This window comes from Vipera ursinii (genome assembly GCF_947247035.1).
Source record: "Vipera ursinii genome assembly, chromosome: 4".
NCBI lineage: Eukaryota > Metazoa > Chordata > Lepidosauria > Squamata > Viperidae > Vipera > Vipera ursinii.
The window spans coordinates 55,444,165-55,465,022 of record NC_139514.1 but is presented as its reverse complement, the minus strand read 5'-3'; the positions used below and the strand labels follow the sequence as shown (position 1 = coordinate 55,465,022).

Genomic DNA, 20,858 nt, shown 5'->3' with positions numbered 1-20,858 from the left:
CTTGACAAGGGCCTTTAGTGCAGTGACTTTGTAAAGTACAAATTATTTTTGCCTTGAGAATAGCAATCTTTTGATACTACATATTCTGAGAAAATGGATATTCCCAAGACAATGAATAAATTGATATTAAAACTATCAAGTAAAAAGAAAAAAATGCTCCTGAGAAAAATTAGGGTCTTTAAAGCATAAAAGGAATGTAAGATGAAGGGCAGGAAATTTCTGGCATCCCTCATTGCCATGAATACAGGAGAGGCAGTGGTGATTTCCCCCCCCCATTGCTACCTAATGCTGGATCAGTAGGAAAAGACAGCAGCAAATTCACTGTCCATTGCCCTGAAACATCCTGCAATCAAAATTGTGAGACGTTGCCAAGGCACAATAAAGCTCAGCTCTAAGATGGCTTGCTTAAGGCTGATGACATGTCCTCACACCAGTGCCTTCATCTGACAGCCAAGGTCTGCCACTGAAGCAAATGCCGGGTGCGTCAAAGAGATCCAGAAGGAATGCAGCCATCTGGATTCACAGGGAGAGGGGTGAAGGACCATCTCCTCCCATCTGGCCACAGATGTGTCTCCATGGCCATTTCTCCTTTGGCTGCTGAAGACAGGAGAGCTGTGCTGGACAGCCAAGATGTTCTATTCTCTTTTTGGCTCCACCAAATGCCAACATTGTGGAAGGTATTCCACAAGGTCAGTATTCTTACTAGCCACCTCCAGTGCATCTACAGTGAGGGGGGGGAGGGGGGAAGATGAAAACCCAATAAAAGCAGTGTGGCAACGTTGCAACTCAAACATTGCCCCTTCCCCATCTTGTTGTGATCCTGCACATATGCAAAAGGCGGTAGAGCCTGTGGCACGACGCTGCTCTTGCCATTCTTATAAAAAGCAGCCGAATCCCGCAGATGCCCACTGACTGTATTCCAACAAGATCTTAGCTTTTACTTCCACTCAGGGCTTTTTTTCCTCATAGAACGCCCAGAACGGAGTTCCAGCACCTTTTTTGGATGGAACCTTGTAGGGTAGGCAAGGTGGGTTGTATGACATGTGTGAGTTCCGGCACCTTTTTCTTTTACAAAAAAAGCACTGCTTCCACTAGTGCTGAAGAGAACCGCTGCTGCCTCCCAGTGTCACGGGAGTGGCTGTGGTGATGCCAAGCAAGGGTGTGTGTGTGTGTGGGGGGGGGGAAGCAACAGGGACTTTTCCTTCTCCTTTACAGTTGCAACCCTACCTCCTTAGTTAGGCACAATTTGGTTGGCCTTGTTTTACAGTCCCAACAAAGGGGCAGCAGTCCTCCGGTGGAAAGCAGGAAAGCCCCAAGCCAAAGGTGTGGGCAAAGAGCCCGCAGGGATTGCAGTCAGCACCTTGAAAAGGCTCTGGGATTAGGGCGAAGGTCCCGGAGCTGCGCAGCAGAATGGCCTTGGAACAAACATAGAACAACAGAGTTGAAAGGGACCTTGGAGGTCTTCTAGTCAAGCCCCCTGCTCGAGCAAGAACCCTATGCCATTTCAGAGAAAACGGCCGTCCGGTTTCTTTCTGAAAGGCGCCGGTGATTCTGCTATGCCCTGCCTCTCGGCAGCTCTCTGCGTCGCCCTCGTCTCCCTCTCGCCGGCGGTGTAAGCTTAGGGCCTGAAGAGCCGGAAAAGAGGAGCGCTGCGCCAAGCGCTGGACGTAGGGCTGGTAGCGGGAGAAATCCCCGGCCGGCTCGTCAGGAAGAAGAGGCCGCAACCTGGGTCGCCTCCGCGTTTCCTTTCGGGCTTGGGAATGTGTGTGTGTGTGTCTGTGTGTATGTTGTTTTTTTTTGGTGACCCGCTTGGCCTCTCCTCCCGGCCGGCGCCCGCGGGCGGGGGTGTGCGGCGCGTCAGTCAGCTCAGCAGCGGCGCGCGGGGCCGCTCCCGTGACGTCGCCTCTCCCGCTCGCCGCATCTTGCCGGCTGCGCCTCCGACCTCTCTCTCTCCAGCGCGCCCCTTCGGCCGAGGCGGAAGGCGAACACCTGGCCCCGAGCCCTGTCGTCAGCCGCGCGCTTTCGCCCCGAGCCTCGGCTCTGGACTCGGCCGAGGAGAGAGGTTCTCTGAGGGAGCGGAGGGAAGGAGGACGCATGCCCGGCGTTTGCCGCGGAGGGAAGGCGTCTGGCCATGCGAAGGGGCTTCTCCCTGCTCTTGAGAGGAAGAGAGCCGGCCCGGTAAATATGGTCAGTCATGTCTTGGCTGGCTTGCTGGCTGGATGAACTCCAGCGGTTCTCGCTGCTCTCCTTGTTTACGGCCGCTTTGGCCGTCCTGGCCGTCTACCTGCTGCGATATGGCCTGAGCGTCCTGCGGCAAGGCGGTGGGAAGCCGCCTCCCCGGCCGTCGCGCCTGGCACTCCTGCAAGAGGACGAGGGGGGATCCCTTTTCACCTGGCTGCTGTCCCTGAGCAGCTGGAGGAGGGAATGGCAGAAAGCCTGGGTCGCAGCGCTGAACAAGGAAGCCGGATTGCGGGAGGTGAGTGAACGCCCGGATCCCCGTCCAGGAGGGTGGTTGTTTTTTGTTTTTTTTATTATGAGATGTCCGTGAGCTCCGGTTAACTTAGGTGCTTTTAGCCAGGAGTCTCAAAAGGTGCCTTTTCACGAAGCAACGTGAACTTTCTTCTTTTTCTTCGAAGAAGTTTCGCTTCTCATCCGAGAAGCTGCTGCTGCTTCTCCTTCTCCTTCTCCTCCTCCTCCTCCTCCTCCTCTTCTTCTTCTTCTTCTTCTTCCTCTTCTTCTTCTTCTTCTTCTTCTTCTTCTTCTTCTTCTTCTTCTTCTTCTTCTTCTTCTTCTTCTTCTTCTTCTTCTTCTTCTTTTTCTTCTCCTCTTCCTCTTCTCCTTCTCCTCCTCCTCCTCCTCCTCCTCTTCTTCTTCTTCTTCTTCTTCTGCTTCTTCTTCTTCTCCTCCTCCTCCTCCTCCTCCTCCTCCTCCTCCTCCTCCTCTTCTTCTTCTTCTTCTTCTTCTTCTTCTTCTTCTTCTTCTTCTTCTTCTTCTTCTTCTTCTTCTTTTTCTTCTCCTCTTCCTCTTCTCCTTCTCCTCCTCCTCCTCCTCCTCCTCCTCCTCCTCCTCCTCCTCTTCTTCTTCTTCTTCTTCTTCTTCTGCTTCTTCTTCTTCTTCTTCTTCTTCTTCTTCTGCTTCTTCTTCCTCTTCTTCTCCTTCTCCTCCTCCTCCTCTTCCTTCCTCTTCTTCTTCTCCTCCTCCTCCTCCTCCTCTTCTTCTTCTTCTTCTTCTTCTTCTTCTTCTTCTTCTTCTTCTTCTTCTTTTTCTTCTCCTCTTCCTCTTCTCCTTCTCCTCCTCCTCCTCCTCCTCCTCTTCTTCTTCTTCTGCTTCTGCTGCTTCTTCTTCTTCTTCCTCTTCTTCTCCTCCTCCTCCTCCTCTTCTTCTTCTTCTTCTTTTTCTTCTCCTCCTCCTCTTCCTCTTCCTCTTCTCCTTCTCCTCCTCCTCCTCCTCCTCCTCCTCCTCCTCCTCCTCCTCTTCTTCTTCTTCTTCTTCTTCTTCTTCTTCTTCTTCTTCTTCTTCTTCTTCTTCTTCTTCTTCTTCTTCTTCTTCTTCTTCTTCTCTAAAGAAGCTTCTCCAATGAGAAGCAAAACGTTTTTAAAGAAAAAAACAAAAGTCCAGTTGCCTCGTGAAAAAGCACCTTCGGGACAACCATGTCCTGGATGACTGAGAATCTCCATAGACTTTTAGCCTAGAGTTTTTCCGCATCAGAAGTAACTAAACTCACAGAGGTAAAACTAGAACCCAATCCTCAAGCAGCACCTTAGCGATATAATCGTTGTACTGAGGAGCTTCTACAGCTAAAAAGCGTGCCTTGACTATGGCGTGCAAAGGTTTGCACTGACCTGGCGACAGGTAGTGTTTTGTGATGCAATCCTGTTTTGTGTGGGAAGGTGACTTTAAAAAAAAATCAACAGAATGTGCTTAGTAATGATTCGATCCTAAACGGAAATTATCTTGAATTCAATGGGGTGGGGTGGGGGTCTCTTTCAGGGGACAAGGTGATAATCTCTTCTTCCCTAACCCTTAAAAGTACCGGTAGTCCTCAATTTACAACAGTTCATTTAGTGAATGTTCAAAGTTACAACGGCACTGAAAAAAGTGACTTACTGGTATGACCGTTTTTTACACTTATAACCGTCACAGCATCCCCGTGGTCGCATGATCAAAATTCAGATGGCAATTGGTTCATATTTACGACAGTTCTACTGTCCTGGGGTCATGTGATCATGGCAAGCAAAGTCAATGGGGAAGCCAGATTCACTTAACAACCGTGTCACTAACTTAACAACTGCAATGATTCATTTAACAACTGTTGCACGAAAGGTTGCAAAATGTTGGGCTCAATTGTGCTCGTAACTCGAGGACTGCCTGTATTTGCAGGTGTAGTCATGGTGACTCCTTCCTAAATTTCTAGATAGTAATAGTAAATAGGATAAAATGATAGTTAATTTTCCCCTGCTTGTTCCTGAGCAATGGCTGAGAGAATTCATTTATCCTACTTAACATGACTTTCCAGCCTGCTATTGCGTGTGTTCCAGTAATGGTTTTTAAAATGGAAAATTAAACAGTAATTTGGGGAAGAGGGTCAAAGAGTAGGAAACAAACTTACTGTAGAAAGTCAGATAGGAAATTAGCAGTACCTTGCCTGCGTACATCCTTTCCAAGAAAGCAACTGCATCCTCTTCTTTTCAGTTCACTACTTGGCAGAGAGTGTTTCTGCTTCCTCACTCAGCCTTCCAAATTCAAAACAATGTTGTCATTGCGAAACTGCATTTGTTTTTGCTGCTTTGCCACCACAACAAACAAGACTTGGAATAAGGGGAACACAGTCCATCACAAAACACATGCCACAGATGTTAACGTTCTTTATTATTATTCACTACAGCCAAATAAATTCCATGGTTTAAGATATTATTTTTGGAACTACTGGTGTATTTGGCAATATAGATGACACCTGAGTTCTGTTCTCCATTGGATATTTAAATAAAGTGAACATGTTTCTTCCCTCTCTCCTTCATGCTGTTTTCCACTAAAATTATTCCTTATATTTAAACACATGTAAAGAAAAGAGAGTTCAGTCATAAATACATCAGTTAATTTTATTGCTAAACAACCAAGGGTTTTGTGATAAACATTTACATTTAATATAGCATAATTATACTATATAGTACAGTATGCCACAGTCTGTGAAATAAGGCCTGACTGTATAATAAGATAATATTTCTGTGTGCCTGACTACCTTTTGTCAGGAACACATTCAAAACATAAATCATTTGGTTTGTCCTCTGAAACTAGATGCAGAAAAGGGGGGTGGGGGAGCCTGTGAAGGGATCGATAAGAAAAGATGAGGGGCTGAACAGCTTTCTCCAATCTGACACTTTCCAGATTAGACCCAACTCCCATTATCTTTAGTCCACAACTACAGTATTAGAGAAGGGAGATGGAAGGATAATCAAATACACTGAACGAGTAAAATCGTATGTAGCAGCTTCTGAACCAGTTTGGTATTTGGGGCCTTAAACTGTAGCCCTATATAATATTGTACAACGGGAGGTCATATTTACCATATAGCAATGAGCAGAGCTTACTCATATACTCATTCTAAGATAATCAGTACTCATCATGCAACATATACTGGATTCACACATCATAATAAACCTCTATGCAATTTGTTTCTGAACCAAAGCACTGTAATATATAAACTTTGATTTATGGCTTAATAAATATATGGAGCTACTTATTTGTAGCTTACAGATAGTCCTTGACTTACAACCATTCATTTAGTGACCATTTGAAGTTACACCAGGAAACTTTATGCTTACAACAGTTGCAGCATTCACATGATCACTTAATCAAAATTTGGACGCTTGGCAACTGGTATGTATTTCTGGCAGTTGCACTGTCCCAGGGTCCCATGATCACAATTTGTAACCTTCCCAGCTGACTTCCAACAAGCAAAGTCAAAGGCAGAAGCCAAATTCACTTAATGACCACATGATTCACTTAGCAACTGCAGTGATTTACTTAACAACTGTGGAAAAAAGGTCATAAAATGGGGCAAAACTCACTTAACAACTGCCTTGCTTAACAACTGAAATTTTGGGCTCAATTGTAGTCTTAGGTCCACAGTTGTATTCAATGAAACGTAATTAAATGATGCCTTAGTCACATTCTGTGAAGTACTCAATGTTTAAATGGAGATGAAAAATTACTGCATTTATTCTGAGGATTATGTTATATTTAATATATTTTATAGCATACAATCACATCTCAAAGAAGAGTACAATAAAATATTAAATACAATAATATAAAAAGAAATTAAAAGGAAATACATAATCATTAAAGAGGTGAGGGGAAAGAGCAAAGAAAAGGAAAACCAAAATAAATTTATACCCAGAAAGCTCTAGGTCAGACACGTCAAACACAAGGCCCGGGGGCCGGATCCGGCCCGTGAAGTGGTTTCATGCGGCCCATGAAGCCATCCTGGAAACAGTGAGGGAATGGCCCCCACTGCCTTGGCCCTGGCCCAGAGACCCTCCTTCTGCCAGAGACCCTCAGATCTGTCCCACTCCTGCCCAGGCCCCCATAGGCACCCTTGATGCAAACGATGTAGAGCTGGCCACGCCCACCCAGTAGGCCATACGCACTCTAGCCACGCCCACCCTGGCCATACCCACCCGGCCCCTTGAGGGCAACCGCAATGCTGATGCGGCCCTCAATGAAATTGAGTTTGACACCCCTGCTCTAGGTGAAGAGAAAGACTTTCAGAAGGCAGCTAAAGATATTACGTGAGCAAGTCTATTACAATGCACTGTAGTACTTGTACTGAGAAAACCAGCCAGAAGTAGGATTTTTATAGGTCCATAGGGATTTTTATAAACTTGATGGCAAAAGTGGACACGGACATCCAGTAACCCGCAGAAAAGGTTTCTTAAGAGCACATGGAGATACATTTAAATTTGATTAACAAATTGCAGCTAGTCACAGTTCAGTTATTTATTCCCATGGAAAGTTTAAAACCAAACAGAATGAAAAGCCTCATCGGATATGTCCATACAGATCCATTTAATTATTCGGTTACCCCACCTTATTTTGGTTCATGTGATTTAACTCCAGTGGAGGCTGCTGATTTTTTATAATATTACTTAATCTATGAGGATTACAGGTAACACGATAAAGAATTAGGGATGTACATTCAAAACCTATTTTTAAAACTCTGTTACTCAACATTAACGATAAGAATGATGTGAATTAATTTCACTAAGCAATAGACTGGCAACCTAGTGCAGGTGGTCACCAGGGACTTCCATAATGGAATACATTAGCAAAACTTTGAAATGGCAGAACTCTTGATTTATAACCAAGCAGCGTTTAGTTGAAGGTTGGGTTCTTAACTTTATCCATCAGCACCGCAGCCTAGTAGAATCTAGATATCATGATATTTTTTTAAAGTAAAGGTAAAGGTTCCCCCGCACATGCGTGCTAGTCGTTTCCAACTCTAGGGGCCGGTGCTCATCTCCGTTTCAAAGCCGAAGAGCCAGCGCTTGTCCGAGGGCGTCTCCGTGGTCATGTGGCCGGCATGACTAGACGCCAAAGGCGCACGGAACGCTGTTACCTTCCCACCGTAGTGGTCCCTATTTTTCTACTTGCATTTTTACGTGCTTTCGAACTGCTAGGTTGGCAGAAGCTGGGACGAGTAACAGGCGCTCACTCTGCTACACGGCACTCGGGATTCGACCCGCCAAACTGCCGACCTTCTGATCGACAAGCTCAGCGTCCTAACCCACTGAGCCACCGCGTCCCTTTGAGCCACCGCGTCCCTTGATTTTTTTTTTTGATATTGATATTTTTTTACAATGATAAAAATTGCTGTAATTCGGCAAAAGCTCAAGCATCCCATTCAAGGGAAACTGAGGGACTGCACAGAAAGCATATTGCCATGCATCTTGTTAATAAACATGATTTCAAGCACAACTTTCACTGGTTTAGACTTCTTCAGTGTTTGGCTGATTCACTTTTTCAATTTCTGTAATGTTCAGGCCTTTTTAATAGCTTTGTTTGTGTCACTTTTTCCTATTTCTTCCTATTTCTTCTTTTCCAGGACACCCGTTTCTTTACATTTGATGAACATGCAGCTCATCAGAATCAAGAGCTTAAAGTACAAGGAATAATAAGTCTAGTAAAATCTGCTGAAGAAAAGGTGAGCTTTTCTTTTCTTGGCATGCCTTAATTTATAGGCTGGAGCCTGATGTACAACACTGGCCAGCTGCTCGTGCATTTCCTTGCCATGTAGGCCCATGCATGTTCTCTTGAATGATTTCTCTCTCTCTCTCTCTCATTAATGTCATTAGCATGTACAGGAAAAGGGGAAAATATTTCAAACTGGGGAACATGCCCTCAAAAATCTCACTTCAATTTTTGTTAGTTGTTTGCTGTTTTGCACTATTAGGTAAATATAATCTTATGGATTGCTATCTATGGTGATTAATACTTACATAAAAAGTATGTGTGTATTAGGAATTAATGCTTAGTTGTAAAGGGTAGATTCAGTGGATTGATATTTAGCTGTACAGTAGAATATAGTGTATCGAAAAGAAGAGTTGCATAAAATTGTCAAAATAATAAAATGGATACATTAAAAATCCTTTCTTTAGTAAATATGCTAGTAATTGGGTTGCATGGCAGAATCCAATCTAAACAAATTACATGATTTAACTGATAATACACGTTTTTGAGCTGTTTACAGATAATATACTTTCCAGCTTACTGTTTTTTCACACAGAAAAAATAGGCCAAGAATACTGGAAGCGTATTGGTATGGTATACCAATGTCCCATAAAAAGCAGAGATAACTATTTAGTCTTTCTGACATTAAATCATTATTTTACTGCAAAATGAAAGTATAGTTATGAATAAAGAGAATATAAGGGGCATTATTGAGTAAATACAGAGGTACAATCTATTCCTAGGTAAATAAGAGTAGGGCGAGATCAGTTGGCAAACAAACCTTTGTATTTATATGCTTTATGTAAAATGTTTTACTTTCCTTGGATTGTGGAACACCTTAAGCAAAGTTCATATTGCTTTGATTACATTATTAATACATATCTTCTATCTAGAATTGGGCATGCATTTATGTTAATAATTGATTTTAAAAAATCATCACAGACGACAAATCAAAAGTGTTGTGTAGTGAGTTCTTTGGAGGCAGTAAGCGAGACGAGAGGTTGCAAACAGGAAAATGCTTTATTGAGGCAAACAGGAACAGAACTGAAACAGAGGCTTCTGTGCAGCTACTTATACGGTTGGCCACTAGGCAGCGGCCAATAGGTTTAAAGGAACCCATTCCCACCCCAAATCCTCCAATGATCTTCTTGGAGACAGCTAGTCTGGCAAGTCAGTGACCGTTATACAGACACACCAATTGAGCAAACTTAAACAGCATTCAAAAGACACATGAAGCAGTTCAAGTAAATCCCAATACATTACAAAAGGGTAATAATTATTGCTACGTTTCATCCCCCAATACCCCTAGTTAGCTCTCTGTGAGTCTTTACAAATAAGCAAAATGTTAAAAATCATTTGAATGTGTTAACAGATTTCCCCCCCCCCCCGATAATCAGAAACGTAGACTAAACATGAAGTTAGGAATATGGGGCAGGATTTGATAATTAGGGAAGAATATGTAGACTTACTCCGTTTTGAAAACAACATTATGTCAGCTTTTTATTTGGCCTGTACTGACTGTTTTCCTAAAACAATAGAAGCATTAATTTCCAGCAGATATAAAAACTGACAAATTCTTTATTGCTTCAGTTATAACCTACCAATAAAACTTTAGAATTGTTCCAGGATTGAAAAAAACCTGTAATTCATGGATTTAGAAATAGTTCATTGTGCATTTGTTTTCTTCTTTTTAAGTTCCTACTAGATATCATAATGTATTTAAACTTGCCATTCCTTCCACATTCCATTTTAAGAACGTAGCTGTCATATAGGATAAAGTTTGAAGATCAAAGAAGCCTGTATTCTTTCTCCCCCCCACTTTCCTTTATTTAATATCCAGGTATCCCCAAAACTTGTTCAGTATTACTGTGCATGAAAGGTTAGTTTCTTGCAATTGGTTACTGTACTTGTGAATTGCTTATGGAAGGACATGGCTTTGGAACTGGCAGCGCAATCAACATTCACTCCTTTGTCAATCATCAGTAGCTTTACTTAGCTTTCTATGGGAAATTACAATTTCTCTTCCACAAAGCTGATTCCTATTTGAGCAGCAATTGGCAGCAGCAGTCAATTATGTTCTGACTTAAATCATTTTCTAATAGCAGCAGACTAGCTCAGGTTTCTGATTAAAGTCCAAAAGGGTTGTGAGGATAAAGGTAAGCAAGAAAATCATTTATCTGATTAGCGTACAAAGGTATGTTTTTAAGGCACTTAGTCTGGTATGAGCTATATTCAACCTCTAAATTTTCATAGTTATTTCTGGCTCTTTTCCCAAACTTTGTTTTGCAATTTTTTAAACCTCAATGTGTTTAAGTGTGTGGCAGTCTTCATAATACTCTTGTTCTAAGCTTTATAAGGTAGGTTAATCAATTTATACAGCTAAAATACAATGCCGCATACAAATTGCAAAAGTATGGATAACCATTACATGCTAATTCTTTGCTGTCATCTAGTGGTAGTCCAGATTTTTGAGCAGCTTAGAAATTAAAGTGATGCAGACAATCTTATTGTCAGGATTGTGCCTTCATGAGTTGGAGGTGAATACAGAGGAAAAAAGAAACTGACAGCATTGAAGGAGAAATAAAACTTTCATGATTGTCCTGGTATTTATGAAGAATTGTAGGTTTTATTCCATTTTATTCCCATTTTTCAGGTTGTACCTAATTATTAGGACCAAGGAACACTTCAAGGCTGAATACTTTTTACTTACCTAAATAGGTTTCCAGCCTTCAGCAAAAAATAAAAGAGAATGTGTGTATATGTAATTTTTAGGTGAAGAGCAGCTTGTCTAACATAACATTTGATGTTTTAGGTCTTCTCTCTCTCTCTCTCTCTCTCTCTCTCCCTCCCTCCCTCCCTCCCTCTCTCTCTCTCTCTCTCTCTCTCTCTCTCTCTCTCTCTCTCCTTCTCTCTCTCCTCTCTCTTTCTCTGTACTACAGTGATAAAAAAGAGCTTTTGGTTCACTAGCTCATGTATTTTGTTTTCTGTTCATCATACTGCATTTAAAATTGTGTATTGTAAGCTATTTTGGAAAGCATTATGGGTTAGTCTAATTGAAATGGTTTTTGTTTTTAGTTTTATCTTGGCAAACAAATAGTAATGGTACTTAAATTTGAAACATGGCAAGAACAAACAATATAATCAAATAAATGTTTAGTTTGTATGATAACCAAGATATATATATTTCTATATATTTTATTGTATATGTAGTAGAAAAAAACCATTCTTAGTAGCTGATATGCATAGAGGTATGCAGATACTTGTGAAAGTTCAAACAAAAGTTTGATTGCATTGGTAATCCAACTGCTAAATAGGAATTTGATTCTGAAATCTATATAGTACTAAAACACTAATCTTCATGACCTTTAGCTGGACAAAATAGCCCATCATAGGGCAACAATTTTCGGACCAAGGTACTCAAATAGGTTGCTTACAGAATGCACCCAAAATCTAAAACCCATGACTCCTGAAGGAATAAAATTTGGGGAAATCATGGGTGCTTCAGGGCTACAGGTTGGTGTTGTGGTCATATGCTCTTTTTTAGTATTTTGTGACTATTTCTCAGTCAGTCTTGCAATCCCTCCCTCCCTCACCCTGCAGTAGTCACTCACCTACTGTATCTGCAGGAAAGAGAAGGGAAGAAAGGAAGGAAGAGAGGAACAGGAGGAAGGAACCTCACATACCCTTGCTGGCCCATGTACCCCTTGAACAACTTCCCCAGCCAATGCCCTCTGCATGTCTTTCCTGACCCACACAGCACCTCTTGCATATGCTCATGCACTCTCCCAGATTAATGCTGTCTCCCATGCACTTTCTCTGACCCATGAGCACTATTATGCACTCACACACACCCTTCCCAACCTGTGCCCTCTTGCATGCCTTCCTGATCCATGAGGCACACCTTCAGGCTCACACACCTTCCTGACCCAGGCTGCCCTCCCTGAACACCATCCCCAACCAGCATGGCACCTCTTGTGCACTCCCAAGCAATTCCATGCATTTTCCCAACTCCTGCCATCTCTACCAGCACAGGACCTCACACATCCCCCTGACACCCCCTTGGATTGTTCTTGACCCATGCCACCCCCTGTATACCCTACATGACCCATGCAGTACCTCTTACACACCCGTATAACCTCCTCTGCACCCCTTTTGACCTGTGGCACCCCCTCACCCCCGTTAAACCTACACAGCGCTTCTTGTGCACCCCCAGGCAGGCTTTCTTCCCTACAGAGTCCACCTTTGTACCCTCCCTGGGCTGCATGATATCTCTGGTGCATACCCATCTGTTATGTATTGGGCTTGTGGTACCACACCACGTGCGTTGATGGAGATCTAACGGCTCCCCAGCAACCCAGACAGGCCGTCTCCGGTCCTGCAATTGGTCAGCCCCTGGCGGCAAGCGCGGGTTTAATCCTATTGGCTGCTTCCGTAGGGCTAGGCTATATATTGTGGCCGGGTGCGACCCAAGCTCAAGTATAGTTCCAGCGAGAATAAAGAATGAGTTTCTCTGTACTCAGCCTTGTGTCTTCCTTCCTGCTCACCAGAGCCCACGACTTAACACCACCCATCTTTCTCAACTCATATGGTACCTCTTGCATGCCCCCACATACCATTCCTGACCCGCACCCCCACACATCCCTTTGCTTCCTTTCTCACCCAGTAGTTGTTTACCTGCCTTGGACCTTAGACTTGCATCTTCCTGCTGGCCTCCCCATTGACTTTCTCCCTGAAGCCTTACTACAAAGAGAGTAAATGGGGAACCCAGCAGAAAGTCAGAGTCACTTCTGCAGTGTATGCTACTCAGCATACACAATGAACAGCACAGCAGGAGGCTGGACAGCTCCGGGCTATAACCGTTTACGTGGGAAAAGCCTGAATGGCTCAAGCTGTTGACAGCCCCAGGCATGGTCAGCCCTGGCGGGAAGCCAGGGTTTAAACCTATTGGCTACCTGCACTGGCGGGAAGCCCAGGTTTGAATTGATTGGATGTGATTCACCTGTTGTGACTCAGGGCCAGCCTGTGGGTCCGACAGCCGGCTCCGATGTATCGGAGGACTCAGATGTGGGGGAGGAGGGAAACGAACCGGCTGATGATGATTTGGAGACTTTGCAGAGTCCTCAGCCGGGAACCTCTGCTCAGCTGTGTGAGCCCGAGAGTGCGGAGGATGATGACCCACAGCTGGCCCTGTTCAAGGACGCCCGACGCAGGAGGCAGTCGAGCAGGGACAAACAAAGAAAGGCTATGGGACTCCTCGGGAGGAGGCACAGGGAGACCACGCCCTGAGCTCTCTATAAAAGGAGTGTTTGGGGAGGGGCTGGTTGCTGAAAGCAACTCTTTTGCTTGAGAAGATAAGCTCTTGTGTGTTTACTATTAAATCTTGGCAGAAGCCTTTTAGCCTTGGACGCTTTCCAGTCTCTTCTTTTGAAATAGGGGTTGAGAGAAGAGGGCTGGTTCAGAACATCACCTGGGCAGGTATAAATAGACGCCAGGTATCCCCTTTTGCCCAGATTCATTCTGTTGCTGAATAAACGCATCGTTACCCAGCTCTGTGTCCGTCTCTCTGTGAAGCATGCGACTTTACAACTTCCACTCTCTATTTGCTAACTTTGAGTAACCCTGTTTCTCTGTTTAGGTAAGGAAGTAACTCTGAAACATTGACCCAAGAGGGCAGGGATTGTCTAGTTTGTATGAAATTAACCAAGGACCGACTCCTTCATGGGTTACTTTCCTCTGTTACACAAATTTAACAAACAGTAAATTATTTACAAAGTGCTGCCTGAATAATAGTACAAATGTTTATTTGTCAAAAACCAGAGAGTCACACTTGTCTGTTTTTGAAGCAAAAATGATACCAAATGGTTAATATGTATCAGTAGACAAACTTGTTCTCAAAGAAGAAGGTACCTTGAGATTGAGAAGCAGAAGTACTGTATGAGATTACAGCAGTCCCAATATTAGCACTGTCAACACGGCTAACATTGGATGTTTTTGCATTGACAACAGATGGAGATGCAGCCATTTTCTTCTTTTTGCTTTTAGAGTTAGATGATGCTGGGAGGGGGGGGGGGCGGAATGTGCACGAGAGTCTAGCTAGACATAATAACACTGACCTTGTGTGAGAACCAAGGTTGTTGAAATAAGAGATGATAAGGAAATGGTGGGCTGGAGAGCTGGAGGGGAAGCCTGCACTTTAATTTAATTGGGCAATGTGATTTATGACTGTTAACTGGAGGAAGGAATTGTGCTTTGATACTATGTGTTCAGGGGAAGGGAACTCAGTTTTTGGCTTCATTTATGTTAGTGCCGATGCTATGCTACTCAAATAAAGATTCTTTAAGGTAAACAATGCCTCACAATTCTTTGAAGAGTTTCATCTGTCGGAACCATGACAAGCACTTTCAAAGGTTGGTGCAGAAAGAGCTTTCTTTCAGGCTCCCCTATAAGCCTAAAAGTATCTTTTGGTCAGAGAAAACCTAAAATACCTTTAAGCAGAAGGAGATAAAAATGATAGGATTTTTCTCTAGTTGCTTGATAGTCCTGGTAAAGGTAAAGGTAAAGGTTCCCCTGCACATGCGTGCTAGTCGTTTCCAACTCTAGGGGCCGGTGCTCATCTCCGTTTCAAAGCCGAAGAGCCAGCGCTTGTCCGAGGATGTCTCCGTGGTCATGTGGCCGGCATGACTAGACGCCAAAGGCGCACGGAACGCTGTTACCTTCCCACCGTAGTGGTCCCTATTTTTCTACTTGCATTTTTACGTGCTTTCGAACTGCTAGGTTGGCAGAAGCTGGGACGAGTAACAGGCGCTCACTCTGTTACGCGGCACTTGGGATTCGACCCGCCAAACTGCCGATCTTCTGATCGACAAGCTCAGCGTCCTAACCTACTGAGCCACCGCGTCCCTTGATAGTGCTGGATTAAACCTTAAATTCCTAAATAATAAGTAAAATATTTGTACCTTTTAAGAGAAGAATAAATACCCTGATCAGATAAATTTGGTACAAAACCAGATATCTCTGTACTAAATATAAGGTCCTGCACAGTGGTAGGATTCAAATATGTGAACAACTGGTTCTCTATGTGGATGCTACTTCCAGAAGTCCATTCTGGGCCTGGACAACAAACAAAATTAGCTACTGGTTCTGCCAAAGTGGAGTGAACCAGCTGAATCCCACTACTGGTCCTGCAGTGTTGGAATGGAATGTACAGATGTTGGGTTGGTGAAAGGGCAGTTCAGGCTAAAATTTAAGTATACCTGTATCCAATATAATTAAGTATTCCTAACAGAGGAATATCCAGGTGGTTGAATTTATGGGGAAAGTTTTAGGAGGAGGAAAGTGAAAAACAGCAACCTTCTTTCTTAATGTAGCAGTGATATCATTTTCATATCCAAAAGCTAAATATAGAGACAGAACCTAAATTTAGATATCTTAGATAAGGAACATGAAAAATAATAGCCTCGTCCTTACCAGCCTGCCATTGAACTCTTTCACATACTACCAAAAAGTTTCTGTTTTAAACTGTTTGGAGCCCAAGTGGGAAAATTTCCTTGGAAGGCTGGGAATGCTTCAGTCCTGTTACAATGTTACTCAATCATCTGCCAATATTACTCAAATGATATTAATCTTCTTGGGATACCAACATCCATGCAGATATGTACACACACAGAGAGAGCGAGAGAGAGAGCTGTAAAGGCAAGTGCTTTATTTCTTCAGTTTATCATACTGAAGCAGCTATCTACAAAGTTTTTTGAGAGTGCTCTGGATAACAAAGCTTGAAAAATGATCTTACAACATTTCACTACGAGTTCGTGCTTGCTCATTTTAGTTTGGTTATAAAATAATAGCAATAGAATTACATCAATGAGCTTTGTTTCCCATGGAGAACATTATATGTTGTACATTCTGGCATCTCGGGAAATTCAGTCCATTCCATCTTTAACCATGAGGGGGTGAGGTGTTACCCCCCGTAGATAGGGCTCGCAACTTGGATGTCCTCCTGGACTCACAGCTCAGTTTGGAAGACCATGTAGGAGCTGTGACCAGGGGGGCTTTTGCCCAGGTTCGCCTGGTGCGCCACTTGCGACCCTATCTGGACCGGGATGCCCTGCGTACAGTCACTCATGCGCTCGTGACCTCTCGTATAGACTACTGCAATGTTCTGTACATGGGGCTGCCCTTGAAGACCACTCGGAGGCTTCAGCTGGTGCAGAATGAGGCCGTGCGAGTTGTGATGGGGGTCTCCCGATACTCCCATGTAACACCTCTTCTCCGCGAACTGCATTGGCTTCCAGTTGCCCTCCGGGTGAGATTCAAGGTGCTGATGATGACCTATAAAGCCCTAAATGGCATGGGTCCGGATTACCTACAGGAGCACCTGCTGCCAGCGTCATGTTCCCTTCCTCCAGTACGCTCCCACAGAGAGGGCCTCCTCAGGGTGCCGTCGGTCAGAGAGTGTCGGCTTACAGCCCCCAGGGAGAGAGCATTCTCTGTGGGCGCGCCAGCCCTTTGGAATCTACTACCGGTTGAGCTCTGGATGGCTCCTGACCTGCGCTCTTTCCACCATGATCTGAAAACCTATTTATTTGAACAGGCCGGCCTGGTTTAAAGGTTTGGGTTATTTTTAATTATTTATTGTTAGGGCTTGAATTAATTTAATCTTATTTTTAAGTTTTGTATGTAATGCTTTTATTACCCTGTACACCGCCCTGAGTCCTTCAGGAGAAGGGCGGTATAGAAATTCAATAAATAAATAAATAAATAAATACAAGCTTAATTCACCTAAGAGGCAAAAAACAACCTACTTTTCTGGACGAATGCAGCTACCAAGATATGAATTCTGATGTCAAAAAATGGCAGTCACTTTAGCTTTCAAATAAGTGCTCAGGATATTTGCTCTATAAACATAGCTGATGATAAAACTGTATTTTATTATTTTAGGTGGTTTCCTGTAATGTAATTGGAAATTCCTTCCATTTTCTTGTCAGTGTATCCCAAACTCCACCTCTTACTGGAGAATGTCAGTCTTACAGTGTAAAACTATTTCCACTTCATTTGCAGGTAATGTTTTGAATTTAAATTAAGAAAACTTGCAGTAAGATATCTTACATACGTATTAATTCATTTAGTCCTCTTGCACATTTTTGTCAAGGTACATAACTTCTTCTGGCAGAGGACATATCTACTCTTTATGTGATTTGTTGGGGGGGACATTCCTTAAAAATAGTATGGTCTGGATGAAAACTAAATTTGATCTAATTTTCTTTATATTGAATTAATATAATTGATATTTTTTTACAAATTAATGATCTATTAGTAATTTCCACCTTACTTTTATTAAAAAATACTATTTTAAACAAATTTTGAGGGTTTTGTTCAATATTGTTGTCAGCCATAGACTCAGCCATTTCTTCTTTCCATATATTGTTCTCTTAATTTACTGCATTATGGTCCAGTTTGGCTACTGTATTGAAAACCCACATGGAATCTCCTTATAATTCTGCTCTGTAGTTAAGGAAACTACATTTAATTGTAGTTTCCTGTTTGACCCAAACAAGGAAATATATTTAATGACTTTAAACAAATCAATAGAAGTCAAATTTAAACTACATCTTCATATTACGATTTATTTAGAGACAAGTTTACCAATTTGGATATAATGGCAGTATATGTTTAACTAGCTTCTGGTTTGTTTTATTGCTTGTATCAAGAGAAGAGTGAAGCAGTTGTAATATATGTGGACATTGGTAGCTGGTGCTTCAAACCAGGAAACTCTATTTAAATTTAGAATTTCTAGTCAATACTATAGATAGAAACAAAAACTTAAAATATTTATATTTGGTTGAGTAAACAACAACAACAACAACAATAATACTAATAGGCGCCTTGGGTGCAATCCCAAAACAACTGGAGCACCACTTGAACACCATTGGCATTGACAAATTCGCCATTAGTCAATTGCAAAAGGCGGCCTTACTAGGAACTGCTTTCATCCTGTAACGATATCTGTAATACCATCAAACATCCACATCTGCCTATCCCAGGACCTTGGTAAGGACTCGATAGGTAGACATGCCAAATCCAGCCTGAACATCTGGCTGACTATGTGATAATTAATGATGATGATGATGATGATGGAAGGGACCTTGGAGGTCATCTAGTCCAACACCCTGCTGAGGCAGGAAACTCTATACCATTTCAGACAAATGGCTGTCCAGTCTCTTCATAAAAACATCCAGTGTTGGAGCATTCACAGCTTCTGGAGGCAGGTGGTTCCACTGGTTAATTGTACTAACTGTCAGGAAGTTTCTCCTTAGTTCTAGGTTGCTTTTCTCTTTGGTTAACGGAGGACAAACTGATCAGTGGATGCTTAGCATTTACATTTTAAATTTGTTAAATTCTAATGCATACCCATCAGAAATTATGTCAAAATACGAAGCACCTACTAATCAATTTGTCCTACACCAGTTATGGAGTTTGTAGCTTTCCCAGTCTGAGGCTAGGTAAGAGATGCTAGGATCAAACTCCCAGAATTTTGAGTCACCAACCAAATATTGTCCAACTAGTATGATCAATTATGAAAGCTGAGGACTAACTGATCACAAAGGTGGTTATAGTTCACTGAACTGTGCATGTACTAGATTGCATTTTGATTACAGAGAGTGAACATACATAACTAGGATAATCAATCTGCTGTTCTTCAAGAATTTTAAACTACAACTTACATAATTGTTTACTTTGCCAGGCTGCCTGGAATTGCTGGGAATTGAGGCTCAAAGTATTTGTGTGTGTGTATGGGGGGGGGTATTTACATTAGATTTCTACCTGAATTTATATACACAACATAATTTAAAAATTTCAAACAAGAAAGATTTTGTACCACATGCTGAACTGCAATTTATATAAAATTGCAACTGGCTTTAACACCTGCTTAATTTTGCAAAATAGAAATAACAATCCTTAATAAACTATCATTATCAACAGCTAAAACTTTCAGCAAAACCCGAAGAGGAAGACATCCAGATCAAGTGGTCATTCATCTACTCCTCTGAAACAAATATTGAAGTCAAACCTACTAATGTGCAAAAAGTAAGCACGTTGCCATTTTCTTATATGTAACTACAGCAGATTTAAATAAATAATTCTAAACATTTCCCTATCCCCTTGATTCTACAATCCAAAGGACTGGCTTCTAAGTAAATATAATTAGGAGCAAGGTTTCTGGCATACTATGTGTGTAACGTGACAGCCTTTTGAAAGGATGACAATTACAGGTTGCTGTAAGTTTTGCAAGAGTAATTATATGCTGCTACTTCTAAAAACAATTGCAATAATAATCTATAAAGCCATTCAGCATTTGCCACTCGGATAGACAACAACAGCAAACTTCGGTATACATAACTACTTTACCAGCATTTCCTTGGAAATTACTATTTTCACCGTATATACAGCTGCCTGTAAAACACAGGATTTTTAAAGCTATATGGCAGGCATGTCAAACACAAGGCCCGGGGGCCAGATCTGGCCTGCGAAGTGGTTTCATGTGGCCCGCAAAGCCATCCTGGAAACAGTGAGGGAACGGCCCCCACTGCCCTGGCCCTGGCCCAGAGACCCTCCTTCTGCCAGAGACCCTCAGATCTGTCCCACTCCTGCCCAGGCCCCCATAGGCACCCTTGATGCCAATGATGTAGAGCTGGCCACGCCCACCCAGTAGGCCATATGCACTCTAGCCACGCCCACCCAGTAGGCCACGCCCACCCTGGCCACACCCACCCAGCCCCCTGAGGGCAACTGCAATGCTGATGCGGCCCTCAATGAAATTGAGTTTGACACCCCTGCTATATGGATAGTAACAAGAAAGGCTGTTTTTTGTCTCCAGATGTTTACTGGACAGAATTCAAAATATTGCTGGAGGTCTCTGCTGCTGGAGAAAGGCTTTAACAGATTCTCTCTCTCTCTCTCTCTCTCTCTTTCTCCCTCCCTCCCTCCCTCCCTCCCTCCCTCCCTCTCTCTCTCTCTCTCTCTCTCTCTCTCTCTCTCTCTCTTTTAAAGGCATTCTTAAGGTTCAAATGCTTTGTGCTTCCTAAGCACTAACTATGATTCATGACTGGAAGACAACTACTGTATATCCTGTTGAATGTTCAGGAATTAAAAAAAGACAGGGCCATGACAGACTTACAAAATTGGCTATTTATTCATAAATTGTATTTATGAACTAAAATCAACAGATCAACATAGTGGGCGTCCCGCTCCCCCATTCAATGAAATTACAACTCCCTGAATTCATAGCAGGAGGGGGCAACAGTTTGTGAAAAGCTGGTGTAGATGGATATAGATGGCACCATGGCACAGAGTGAATGGAATAGCATTTATATGGATATTGCTAATGCTGAAATGTGCTCTATTGACTTTATTGAGACAATATTCTGTAATTAAATTTCCTGATTAAATATTTGTAATTCATGCCTAAACTTTGCATTAAAAATTCAATTTTGTTAAAAAACAAAGCAAGAAAATTTTACATAGTGTAAATTAAATGTCAGCAGGTAATTTCAATCTTGGTGAGCTATGTGAATTGGCATTTTTTAAAAAAGTTATAAGAAACCCTCTAAAACTAGTCAGGCAGTGTGTGTTCA

General features: G+C 42.6%; 2 protein-coding genes across 3 annotated transcripts in view; one reads left to right on the top strand and one right to left on the bottom strand.

The window, feature by feature from the left end:
• Nucleotides 1–1,453: 1,453 nt before the first annotated feature.
• The window catches only part of C2CD2 (C2 calcium dependent domain containing 2), a 48,068-nt gene continuing 28,663 nt past the window's right edge, over nt 1,454–20,858 (top strand). The window contains exons 1-4 of one of the 2 annotated variants that reach the window (XM_083361469.1): nt 1,454–2,476; nt 8,102–8,200; nt 17,164–17,283; nt 19,207–19,311. In XM_083361469.1, coding sequence (XP_083217595.1) covers nt 2,195–2,476; nt 8,102–8,200; nt 17,164–17,283; nt 19,207–19,311 — 606 coding nt within the window. In that variant the 5' untranslated portion in view covers nt 1,454–2,194. The remainder of the gene's footprint in view (nt 2,477–8,101; nt 8,201–17,163; nt 17,284–19,206; nt 19,312–20,858) is intronic. The other variant, XM_083361470.1, reaches the window with a different exon arrangement.
• Nucleotides 2,512–4,663, bottom strand: LOC310639660 (uncharacterized protein). The gene is made up of 2 exons (XM_083361471.1): nt 4,610–4,663; nt 2,512–3,568 (listed from the first exon to the last, which is right to left on the bottom strand). The coding sequence occupies exons 1-2, from the start codon at nt 4,653–4,655 to the stop codon at nt 2,649–2,651; spliced, it is 966 nt and encodes a 321-aa protein (XP_083217597.1). The 5' UTR covers nt 4,656–4,663; the 3' UTR covers nt 2,512–2,648.